At 41.4% G+C, this 13506-nt stretch overlaps 1 protein-coding gene across 1 annotated transcript in view; it reads right to left on the reverse strand.

The window, feature by feature from the left end:
- Positions 1-553: 553 nt before the first annotated feature.
- LOC145340945 (retinol-binding protein 1-like) overlaps positions 554-13506 on the reverse strand; it is a 45352-nt gene continuing 32399 nt past the window's right edge. The window contains exons 2-4 of the mRNA XM_080185551.1: positions 6356-6534; positions 2091-2192; positions 554-632 (exon numbers count right to left, since the gene is read on the reverse strand). Of these exons, the coding sequence (XP_080041677.1) occupies positions 579-632; positions 2091-2192; positions 6356-6534 (335 nt within the window). The 3' untranslated portion in view covers positions 554-578. The remainder of the gene's footprint in view (positions 633-2090; positions 2193-6355; positions 6535-13506) is intronic.

Below are 13506 nucleotides of genomic sequence, written 5' to 3' on the forward strand. Positions count from 1 at the left end.
TTTAAGGGCAACTAAGGATGGGCAATAAATGCTGGCCTGGCCGGCGACATCCATACCCTGCAAACGAATCAAAAACAATGCCTGATATTAGCCGTTCAATAATAATGCTGCATTAAAAATAGAGCAATTATTAAAACACAATTTCAAATATCCTGAAACATATTTATTTCACTAAATTATCTTGTGTACTGTTTTATCTCCCATGCCTTGAAATACCAGCTGGTAAAAACAGAGGTTTTTTTTTAAAAGCACTGATGGAGTTTCTCACTGAGGATAAGCCAACAGGAAGTGTGCTAGCCTGAGGCAAATGAAGATGAATCTGAATCCTGCTGATGTGTTATTGGCATTGAACATTAAAGAGAATATGCAGTCAATTTGGAAGCAAGCACTGGGAAGTAGACATCAACAATCTTATTGTAATGATTTTATTCTGCGTGGTACAAATACATTGAGTGTAAGTTACATCACTGTATACAGTGTGAAAAATACAATACATGTACAATGATGCTGTGTAGAGAGCTGCTCCATATAAGGAAAGTAAATGTTTCCCTTAACAAAGATGTGCATTGAGCATATTTTTAGTTTTTTTTCTTGAAAACCTGGTGACATACTTGGTCGCAGCACGTTAACTCCTGCAAGGGGAAAAATCGATAAATTAGAATACATTATTCAGCACATCACCAACGATAAAGCATTTTCACAGGGTCAGCTTTGGTTGCGGTGCACTTAACACTCACTGGTCATTTGTGCAGTATATCAGAGGCTTTCTGTTGCTAACATGGCATATCCCCGCAGGAGAGGACAGACGATGGAAGAAAATTAACAAATAAAAACCACGGGAAGAGAAATTATATTCTTGAACACACACTGAAGGTGAAATATTGATTGACAGGTGGGAAGTTGGCTGGGAGAATGGGCAACCTCCCTGGAGCAGCAGCACAGGATTTGGCCAATTTTAAAGCTTCATTTCCATGCTTCTGATCCGCTGCCCATCTGAAATGAAACAGTGACTCTTTGACAACACCATTTTGAAAGCTATCTGATCAGAACATCTGAGCCCACTATGCTCCACTGACTATCTTAAAGGTAAATTCTATTGGATAGTGTTAACAGTAATTGTTGCCACAAGGGCACTATTGTTTCTGCTTTTCTGTACTTCTATGCCAACCGCACAACAGCACTTGTGCCAATTAGCCTGCATGCCACTTTTCCATTTCCCACACTATCCGTCCAATGGCCTTTTTGAATAATGTTCCAAACTAATGTCAAATCATGGACAGTTCTCTGTTTGTGCCGTCTTAAGACTGGACTCAATGGCTGGAATTCTACTGTCCCACTTGCCCCGGGGATTGGAGTAAGCAAGGGGTGGAACATGGAAAGGTCTGTTGACCTGGGCAGGATTGTATGGTTTTGAGATGAGCAAGGCTGTAAAATCCCATCTCATATGTCAAATTAATTTTACATGAGATCCCTACAGCGGAGAAAAACTCCCATCCAAGAACTTTTGACTAGATTGGAGGGGCAATACATCAACTTATTTTGTTGTTTGGTGGTAATTCACTTTTTTTCTTTCTTGTTTCTATACTGTGTAATTCTCTAATGTTTGCGTACCTTTAATGCACAGAATGGGATATGAGCAAGGGTAGCATTTCTGCCTGCTCCTAGTTGCCCCAAGAATATGATGGTGGGCCTTCTCTTTGAACCATTTATTTGCCACATGTGTTCCACAGATCAATGATTCACAGCAAACGTTAATGTACGTTGTTCACAGAAAAACAACTGGTGAGTTCCAGGCACTGCCTTGGAGGTGATGCAGGAAGCAGGCCAAAGGCAATGCTTTCTTTATACACTCCTCATCTAGCATCAGTCTCTTCCTGTGAGGCCCAGGTGCAGTTTGTATTTGAACTGGAACTATTGGAACATTGACTTCAAAATAATTGTTCACACATATTTTACAACAGTACAATTGAATGATCAGTTTTGTTTGGTAAAGCAGTTGATCCCAGCATTAATTTAAGTAATATTCCATCACAGTGCTGAACTAACTTTAATAACAGTATTGCATAATAATCCTGTGAAGTGTTTCCTACCAAGTGCAGTTTATCGCCCTCAATCCAGTGCTTCCAGCCTCTGTTGGCCTTTTCACCTTTCTGAACGCAGACTAATTTGTCCCCATCCCACTGTACCAGCGTCTGCAAGGAAACAAATAAATTCACTGTTAAACTTCAAGACTAATGAATTTAATTATTTTGCATAGCTGAGCAATAGAACCCAGGTAGGTACTTGATGCAACCTCCGTTTTGTCCGATCTAGCTGATCTCAGTTGTGTTGCTACAGTTGACTCCTCTTTGTCCTGGCGTAGGGAGTGAAAGTACAGCTAAGCCTCTTGTTCCTGAGTAATGTCCAATAACCTCTGCTATAAGCATGTAAGTACATGTATGCATCAGTATTGGCTCCGATGCCCCTGCAGTCAAATAGTTTGCCTACACCCACTCTCAAGGTTGAATGATGGCCATTTGGGTGAGATGTAAGAGGGTATCTGGTATTTATGCAACCATATCCCATCATCATGTGCGATTAAGTACAAGAATTTACTTTTCAGAAAAACTAATTTGAATTGATGTAAAATTAATCTTATTTACTCATTGCCACAAATACCAGCAGAACACAAGTTCACCCGGAAGGAAGGATAAAAATAATGCAACCAAAATGCAATTTGCGTTTGACTTTACCTCACCAATACAATTCCAGTCATTGACATCGAAAACATCAACAAAAAGAGGCATCAAAATATTGAGCTTGACTCTTCTTCTGACCTCAGATGTGTTCTTTTTAAATGGTGAGTGAAGTTCCTCTTTGTTTGGACTTTGAATTCCAAAGTTCCTCCACATGTTCCTCCATGGAGGTGGAACAGTCTATATTGGCGAGGTTTTGTTAATGCTAAGGCATAGATAGTCAACAAGTCAAAATGGTGGCATTCCTACCTATGGTCCCAAACTAAAATACAATCCCAACAGCAGGCTCGTCTAGACTAAGTAGCTGTGGTTATAACCATTGGCATTAACAAATTAAAGAAAATATGGGATCATAGGAAGCCTGTATTTGATTATTACAAGGTTACAGAAGATGGGATATAAAATATATTTCCCTTCTGGAGCTTGGAAGCGGGGTGCAGGATGGTGAAGACCAACATGGAGTGGTGCCCTGCTCCAAGCAGGCGTGGAAACTATGGGAACTGATAAACCTAAGTTAAAGACTCTCAGAATTGTAAAATTGTTTCATCACTAAAGGAGGCTATCTGGCCTGTTATGTCTCTGCCACCACTCAGCATGAACAACTCAGCTAATCCCACCCCCCTGCCTTCCCCAAAGTTGGGGACAATTCCTGGGATAGCCTGGGATTATCCATAAGCATATGATCAAGCTGCTATCAGGAGAAATCACGGGTCCTAGTGCTTCTCCCTGTCTCCAGGCTCATTATTGCACCCACTCCCCCAACCCTGACACCCACTCCCACTTCATCCCTGCTCCGCAATCAGGCAGGATATTCTTTCTCTTTTCAAGATCACCAAAAAAAAAATGCAGAATGATCCTAGTAAAATGATATTGCCTGTTGCCGGGAGGCAATGGCATGGTGGTGTTATCACTAGACTATACAGTAGCACATATAGGGTGGCACAGTAGCATAGTGGTTAGCACTGCTGCTTCACAGCTCCAGGGACCTGGGTTCGATTGCTGTAATGGATCACTTCTGTGTGGAGTTTGCACATTCATGCTTTGTCTGGGTGGATTTCCTCAGGGTGCTCCAGTTTCTTCCCACATCCAAAGGTGTGTGGGTTAAGTTAATTGGCCATTTTAAATTGCTCCTTAGTGTCCCGGGATGCATAGGTTAGAGGAATTAGTGGATAAATATGTAAGGATATGGGGATAGGGCCTGGGTGGAATTGTGGTCGGTGTAGACTTGATGGGCTGAATGGCCTCTTTCAGCACTCTAGGGATTTTATGGTTCTATGACTAATAATCCAGAAACTCAGAGATTTGCTCTAGGGACCCAGGTTCAACTCCCACCATAGTAGATGCTGAAATCTGAATTCATTTTAAACCACTATTGATTGACGTAAAACCCCATCTCACCAATGCTCTTTAGTGAAGGAAATCTGCCGTCCTTACCTGGCCTGGCCTACATGAGACTCCAAATCCACAGCAATGCAACTGACTCTTCAACACCCTCTGAAATGATCTAGCAAGCCACTCATTGCAAGGACAATTAGGGATGGGCAATAAATGCTGGTCCAGCCAGGAACACCCACATCTCATAAATTAATAAAACAAGTTAGGAAAGTAACTACAAAGAATTCATTACGTTTCCAAATACAATTCATCTCTTGGGCTAATCCCATTCTGACTTCCCTGGCTTCAGTCCACAATATACTATAAATGCTATCTACCTTTACGCTAATGACACTTTCCACAGGATTTGTCAATCAGATATGTACTCACAGCTCAGATAAATGTGAATTGAATTGTTGATTTAAGTTGTTCAGTGAAGAATGATACATAGCATACAAATTAAGTACGGCCTTAACTCAAGAAATGGATTGTTTCTCCCTACCCCTGAAAACGTCATACATGTTGTGTTTTTTACTGTTAATGTAAAGCTGATCTCAGGGAACCTATGGTAGAATAGAGATTTGTAATATCTTTATTTAAGCAATACCCAAATAACAAAGAGGGATTTTATTTCCAGACTTTGCAAGAGTAATAAAATGGGTGGTAGTGAGTTAACATCCTCTTTTGTATCAATCCTAGTTTTTGTTTCTTATATTTATTTTCATGAGGATTCTCAAGCTTCCGGTACACCAAAACATCACATCAACAAAACTGACTACTTTTGTGCATAATGAAAATTCAGACTACTACTTATGTGCTATTTATACAATTCAAAAGAGAATTTTGAAAAATATACAGCGTTGAATTTTGTGGTACCAAACCTTGAAAGTGACCCCCAATACTCCCCTCCATACAATCCCACCCACTCATCCTTACCCCCTCACCACCCACCCAGCCAGCCACTCAAACTCTACATCAACCTACATCCCCATCCTACCCACATCCACCATCTCCACTCCACCCCAACCCCCATCTGCCCCCAGGTCTGATGTTTGGAATGTCTGCATTCCCCCCTCCCACTGCCCCACCCACCCACCCACCCACCACCACCTCCACCACCACCATCCACGTCCTGCAGCGAGGACAAGCAAAATAAACATCTACTCTCCCCCAGGTTGGGATTTTCATCTTCACTTAAAGTGGGTGAAAGGCTGAAAAATCTGGATCCATCCCCTGTTGTTACTCCCCTGGTACAGCTATAATAATGCCCACCCAATTCTGGGTAGAACTTCTATCCATCAAAGTGTTGTAAAACTTGTCTGGTTAGAGTAATGAATGTGCATCATTATAAAATGGAACATTCTGATGTTCTCAGTTTGGCATTTCTTGTTTTAAAAAAGGTGTCCATTTGGGAGTAATATGGAGCTGAATATTAATGTGGCTTTGGTAATATAGCCTGACTTTAATATAAGGCATTTATGCTAGGCTAGGAACAGATCATGTACCCCACTTTCAGTTGCAAAGTGTAAAGCCAAGCAAATGAAGAAAAAAAGACAAGATAGTGAATTTTAGGTCCCCTAAAAGACTCCTCAAACCTGCACCCTTCCTACTGTTGTACTTGATGGTAGGGGGCTATACAAAATAAACCTGTTGCCAGCCCATTGACCAACCTCTGGCCCATTCACCTGTATTATGGGGGGCAGATAAGATGTCAGCCAGCTTACTTGCCTGACCAATTAATGGCCACTTAAGGAACTTGTTTCACCTCTGCTGCAATAATACATGCAGCTGGAGAAGGCCAAATGAAGGCAACTAGCCTGACAGGTTTCTCTGCATGAGTAAAGGCAATAAGGAATGGGGACTACCTCCTTTAGTGTGTTCCAATGTGACCACAGGTTCTTTGACCCTTCCCAACAACATTCCCAGACTTACCTTAAAGTCCAATATCCATGCTCTTCTTTCCTGGGGACTGCCTGTATACTCAGCAGCAGCCTGGCACTGTTGGGTCTGCAGAGCTGGTGGTCAATCTCATTGATTGGCAGCTCTTAGGGGCAGGTTTCCCTCTCCCTGGGGAGTAGAAGTCCCACCATGACTTAATTAAGGCCACTCTCAGATGTGAAGTTGGTGTGGTGCCGACCAACTTTTCTACCCAGGTGGAGTGGCAGGAATATACCACCAGTAAAACTTCACTCCAAGAAAATTACAAAAGGGTGGAAATATTCACAAAAATAATCTTTGCTGTTTACCTTGACTGTTCTGTCATCTAGGCCTTTTGTCTGCTCCTCGAATTCTTCCCCAATTGTGTAGTCCACGCTGTAGTTTCTGAAGGTACTCAGAGTTTTGGTCATAAACTTGTCTCCCTCCTGTTTGAATTCTTTTGTCTGCTTGAGATGAAGCGCAATCTTCCTGGTGGCCAAGTTAATGTCTGTAATGGAGAGAAGAGAGCCAGCTTAACTCGGGGAATCTAAACCTTCACTTGTTACGGTTTTATTTAAGCTTGCTGTCTGTTTAAAATGTTGTGCCTTGTTATCAGGTGGAAAAACTTATATCAAAGCATTATAGAGTGTGACATGACATTACGTACAAATAGAAATAACATTCCAGGCCAAGAGCAATAAAGCTTGAGGGAAATTATCAAGGCTATTTGGTGAGATTATTACACAGTTGAGATCTTTTCTGTATTATATGAGTAGTGATTTAATATTACAGTTGGAAAATTGCAGTTCGTATTTGTTTCTGAGAATAGGTTGACTTTTTTTACAAAAAGTATTTTTGCCCAGCCTGGCACTGCGATCAGTTTTTACTCAGATGCTGTATCCAAGGAAATATGATCATGTTTCAGCTGTAACTGATGCCATATTCTAAACTGTCACCAGCAATGTGAGATAAGTAGTTAGCACTGCTGTCTCACATGCCAGGACCTGGGTTCGATTCGCGGCTTGGGTCACTGCCTGTGTGGAGTTTGCACATTTCTCCGTGTCTGCATGGGCTTCCATTGGGTGCTCCGGTTTCCCCCCACAGTCCAAAGGTACGCGGGTGAGGTGGATTGGCTATGCTAAATTGTCCCTTAGCATCAGAGGGACTAGGCAGTCATGGAGATAGGACCTGAGTGGAATTGTGGTCAGTGCAGACTCGATGGGTTGAATGGCCTCCTTCTGCACTATATGATTCTATGACTCTATAATTGGCAATAATGAAAGCCCACTAACTTAGACCATGAGGGTTCATTATCCAATCATGCTTGGCAGCCTAGGTGAAGAATATAATCATTTGGAATCTTGCAACGCTTGGCCATAATGGAAACTTTTCTGTCACCATCTGCTTATAAGCTACTGCAGAATTGTCAGCAAGCTATGCTGAGTTACATTCGAGCTTCGATAACTAATAAATGTGATGAAGGAAGGGCCACTATTCTCCTGAATCAGTGCTTGAGATCAGTAATAATTCCCAGCATTCAGCCACTCCCATAATCTACTCTCAAATGACTTTTCTGAAATCTTGCTGCTGCTCACGTTGGCAGGATCTTACCATCCCAATGAAGGCGCACCCCTGTCATGGGTTTCCCAGTGGTGAGGGATGTATTCAACCGGAAACTCCAGTGACAACGATGGGACAATAACACTGTGTTGCCAGCCGCTGCCTCACGACACCAAGAAACATGCCACTCAGTGGAAGAAAAGTCCTGCCCCTTGTCTCCAACAGCATCCAATATTTCACAAGTATTTTTAATTACACGTAGAACAAAGAACACCCAGAAATGATCACAAAGTGGAAATCCAATGGAACCGCTAAGTTTGAAGATTGAAGCTTGAAATATAAAAATATCTATTATCTGAACCCCAATGTTAGTTCATAATCTTGAGTCACTTTTCTCCATTTTTAAAAAAATCTGAAGTTTTATCTTATGTTGAAGTTTTACTTAAACTTTTAATTGATTTTTGTGCCAGTTGGCCACACTTTGTTAATATATGATACTGCCAGGAATTAACAATTGAGCAGAAGTCAAAAATCTTAGGCTAACCTGTCATTTCCTATTAGGAAATTCGACAGCATAACTGAACAAGACCTGAGCCGTTTTGGTTCAGTTGCCAGTGGAATGAGAGATATAACAATCTGTGGCTTAAATAGAGAAAAGACTCTCAAAGCAGCCTCAGTTACTTCAATGAGATTTTCTTTTACCCATTGTTTTGTGTGCTTTAGATAAAGTTCAAAATTATGGTGCTGTTCTGTAAGCATTTTCAGCTACTTATACATGGATTTAAATTCATCAAGAAAAGACTTACTCAATGATTCGGTTCTTTTTCAATCAATATGTTGCAATGACCCCCAACTCAGTTGCTGTGATAATTTGCCCCCGATGCACAGTCACTTCATTTTGAGGCTTGAAACTGCAGCTTCCATTTGTCAGCAAGAATCACCAGTTTCATAAACCATTAAATTCACCTCTGAAGCTGTGAGGCAGTTTCTTTGATTGCTGAAGGAATGATATTGTCCAACATATTGTGTCACTGTACTGTCTGGGGTGAACCCTAAGTCAATGATTGATGTTCCACCAAACAAATGAAGGAATATATCTTGGATTGCAACATATTCTATTCTTCAAATATTTTTCCATAGTCCACTATGAATTCCTATTGCTTGCCTGGTTCCACAGATGTTGAAGCTCTTCAGTACCTTGCCTTTTCAATCATGATCATTAGCCAATTGATTATTTTAACATGAAGGGCATCATATGTGATAATATTCATATTTAAAGCCCAACTCTCTATAGTATGCAGCAGGGGCCATTCTATACAGATAAACATACACAAAAAGTAGAAGCAGGAGTAGGCCATTAGGCCCTTTGGCCCTGCTCCGCCATTCATTATGATCATGGCTGATCATAAAATTCAATACCCTGATTGCGCCTTCCCCTCCCTCCTCCCTATTCCTTGATTTCTTCAGCCCCAAGAGCTATATCTAATTCCTTCCTGAAATCACACATTTTAGCCTCAACTACTTTCTGTGGTAGTGAATTCCATAGATTTCTCCTCATCTCAGTTCTAAAAGGTTTGTCCCTTATCCTCAAACTATGGCATCTAGTTTTGGACTCTCCCACAATCGGAAACATGCTTTCTGAATCTAACCTGTTTAATCCTGTCAGAATTGAGGGGTCAAAGGGGTTCCGCAGCTGGAATAGTTGAGGTTGTTATTAGAAAGGAGAAGGACAGTTAGACAAACAGAGAAAGAATAAAAAGAAAAACATAGGAAAGGAGATTTATTGTTCGGTGTGCTGATTTAAAGAAAAAAGCCTATTCCATTATTTTTCTTTAACTTTATAGATGGAGAAAAATATGTAAATAGAAGATTTGCTCCAATTTTTATTTATAGCAAAATAGTAAATATGTTTATAAATAATTAATATATGATTTCAACAAATTGCAGACAGGGAGAATTTTCCCTGTAAAACTCTGAGGGCCTCTATGAAGGTTGAAGGTTTTAATTTTGCTATATTTATGGGGATTCTTGAGTTATATCAGAAAAATAAACACATACATATACATATATCATAAAAATGAAAAAAAAAATTACTCCTACCTTATCATATCCATAGGCTAATTGCAGTTTGCATTTTCATTGTTCACATTGGGAAGGTGATGGCCTTGTGGTCTTATCGCCAGAATATTAATCTAGAAACTCAGCTAATGTTCTGGGGGTGCAGGTTTGAACCCCGCCACAGCAGATGGTGGAATTTGAATTCAATAAAAAATATCTGGAACTAAAATCTACTGATGACAATGAGACCATTGTCGATTGTCAGATAAAAACCCAGCTGGTTCACTAAAATGTCCTTTAGGGAAGGAAATTTGCCATCCTTACCTGGTCTGGCCTACATGTGACTCCAGAGCCACAGCAATGTGGTTGACTATCAACTGTCCTCAGGCAAAAGTTTTAAAGTTCATTTATTAGTCACAAGTAAGGTTTACATTAACACTGCAATGAAGTTCCTGTGAAATTCAGTTAATCGCCATAGTTCGGCACCTATTCGGGTCAATGCACCTAACCAGCATGTCTTTCAGATTGTGGGAGGAAACCAGAGCACCCAGAGGAAACCCAAGGAGATACAGGGAGAATGTGCAAACTCCAAACAGACAGTAACCTAAGCTGGGAATTGAACCCAGGTCCCTGGTGCTATGAAGCAGCAGTGCTAATCACTGTGCTACCATGCTGCCCAACTAGGATGGGCAATAAAGGATGAAGTTACGTATCATTTCAGCTTAACCCTCACTTCAATGGTATGAACATCCTAAATATCAAACCATGGTGCGTGTGCGAATACAAATTGGATGTATGTTACACATGTCACCCAAATCATTTTGCCGATCCTCCGCCACCCATTTTGTCCATTGTTAAGCTTGTGTATGCCCCAGAGCATTTTAATGTGTTTTGCTTCAAATGGATAGTCGCTAAGCATCAATGCTCCTTCTCTTTATATTTCCCCTTGCTTCCATTTTAACTCAGCATCTTGCCCACATGTTCGTCCTTGGGTTGCTGCAATGTTCCAATGAAGCTCAACACAAGATAGACGAGCAGCATCTATCTTCTGATCATACATATTACAGTCCTGAGGACTCAACACTGGGCCCTATTTTACCATTTTGATTCTAAGTGCTGGGCAGACTTGAATCAGGGAGTGTTTCAGATCCGACTTTTCAACCCTTCTTAGGCGCTCCCATATATACTCAGCCTGCAAAATTATCAGTGAGTCCAAATCACACTGCATAAGCCTGTGGGGAGGGGCTTTATGCACCCAAAACTCTGCAGCTCTGAGTGTGCATACAAGTGTGCATGCTCAAAAAAAAAGATAAAATGCTGCTTCCCGGGCTGGATTATGCCTCCCTCGGCCCCCACAGACACTGCCCCACCCCCACAACATTACTGTCCCCCTTATCCCCCCCCCAAACCAATTGCGTCCCTGTCCCCCCTTCCTCTCACCAATCTCAGGCAGCGTATCAGCAGACCCTGCTTCCTCCCCACTGATCTCACATAGAGTGACAGCAGACAACCCACTCCCCCACCCACATGCCCCCGATCGTAGCCACTTTCATGCATGGACAGCAGGCGCGATCGCGCTATTCACCTCACGCCCGACTTTACTAAGTTTCCACGCCCAAAAGCGGGCGCAACGTGATTGTAAAATTTGGCCCATTGTGACCTTTCTCCTCCATCTTAAACCCCTTTTAAAAAAAATCCCGCATATTTATTGTTTCAATGCATGTCCTTCCTCCCCACCAGACCATCTGTCTTTTGTCCTTAAAGTTGTTACATTTTGTTTCAATCTAACATATTTCTCCCTGACGTTCTGATGAAGAGCCGAATGGAGTCGACATATATAAATTCCGTTTTCTCTCCCTACAGATGCTGCCAGACCTGCTGTGTTTTTCCAGCCTTTTTCTGTGCTTCTTGTTACTTTGGTAATAGATTTATTTTGTTGCATGGGTGTCACTTCAGCATTGATTATGAAGAAAACAAAGTTAGTTTTAAAGGATTTACATTTGTATAGATAAACATTAGAAATAAGGTATGGTCTTCAGTGGGTTTAATGTAATGTTTCTGTGCCTGGGAGTGACCTGTAGCTAGATTCATGCTGCACAAAGGTGTCTGTATGTGTGGAGGTTGGTTTCAATTCCAGCTGGGATTCTATTATGTTTAGAGAGGGCCACGGTGCGAAGAACAAAAAGTAAGGCATTGCTTAGCAACAAGAGGCCACTTCCCAGAGAGAGAAAGGTTTCCTTTGTTTTTAGACCAGAATTCTCTGACCTCGTCAGTGGCTGGGGTTCTCCAGTCCCGCTGCGGTGAATGAAGTTTTGGCTGAGCGCCAAATTCTCCATTTGTGCTGTCAGTAATAGTGGGGTGTACAAGACAGGAAAATTCTAGCCTTAATTTTTTTTTTAACTGAAAGCCATAGCAAATGGAAAGCCAGAACAGAAATATCTGTCAGTTCAGCTTGAATCAGGAAAAGCTGTGCAATGGAGTAATGTGCAAGAAAACAAGCTCCAGAGAAACTAAAGGACAGTTAATTCTAGAAACCTGGAAACAAGATATTGTTCAAGGACATCACAGGAAAAGCTAAGAAGAAATTGGCTAGTGAGAAGCTAGATTTCTAACAGTTTCTAAAGTAATCCTAAAGGTTTCTAAAGTGATGCTAAAGTTTGGACTATCTCACTACCACTTTTGAAACAAATTTTAAAGTAATTGAGAAGACAGTATTAGCTGAATTTCAGAGTTGGTGTAATAGTGGAAGTCAGTGGAGACAAAAGATTCCTAAAGGAAAAGGCATAAAATGCTGGACTGGATTCCCTATAAAAAGTGGAAAGGAAGCTTTGTTTAAAAGTGTTATTTGGAAATCCTGTACTGGATTTCAGAATGCAAACTGCTAACAGAAAGTATGATTATGAGAGAAAATTTTAAAGTGTGTTTTGGGGAGTAGAGTTTGAAAACTCTTATGTGACTATCATCTGAGGGATTCTCAAAATGCACCCGCAGACAGAGTGGAGTGTGTATTTGACCACAGGCACCTTTGCCTGAATTCTCTGGTCTTGCAAGCAACCAGTACCAGCGAGAATGGAGAATTTGGCAGTCAGTCAAATCTCTATACACTGCAGCGGGGCAAGAGAATCCCTGCTGCAGGAGAGGCCAAAGAACTTAAGCTTTTGTGTGCATCAAAGGGATTTTGTGTGTCAATAACACTACTGCAGCTTCAAAAGTACTTTGTCATCCATGTTAATCTTAAAATCTGTGTGCATCTGTTAAGCTAAGGGAGGGAGTAAAGGATTATTGCATTTTAATCCATTTTTCATGTTTAACAATGTCCTTTTCTTGTTGTTAACACTAATTAGCAGCCCTGTGATTCTGTCCCTTCATGTCTGATAAGAAAAATTGTAAACACTATGGTCTTTTGAGCTAGGGTTAGATTCCGGGATCTTTCTGTCCAGTTATAACGTCAACTGGGATCATAACACTGATGCAGCAGAAAAGATATTGAGATTGCCTGAGTATGTCGGCAGAACAATTCACTCTGTGGTTCAGTTGGTTACGGCAAGGTGCAACTGACACAAGCACGACAGTCACCCTGGTGCCAAAGAAAAACCAGGCAGTGCGTCATATTGACTATCGCCCGTGGCTCTGAAATCCATCATCATGAAGTGCTTCAAAAGGTTAGTCATGGCACGAATCAATTCCAGCCTCCTGGACTGCCTGGATCCACTATAGTTTGCCTACTGCCACAACAGGTCCACAGCAGATGCCATCTCCCTGGCCCGACACTCAACCCGGGAACACCTAGACAACAAGGACGCCTATGTCAGACTCCTATTTATTGACTACAGCTCAACCTTCAACATCATTACTTCTACAA

The sequence above is a fragment of the Carcharhinus amblyrhynchos genome, chromosome 3, assembly GCF_965287045.1.
Source record: "Carcharhinus amblyrhynchos chromosome 3, sCarAmb.v2.hapA, whole genome shotgun sequence".
NCBI classification, from domain to species: domain Eukaryota; kingdom Metazoa; phylum Chordata; class Chondrichthyes; order Carcharhiniformes; family Carcharhinidae; genus Carcharhinus; species Carcharhinus amblyrhynchos.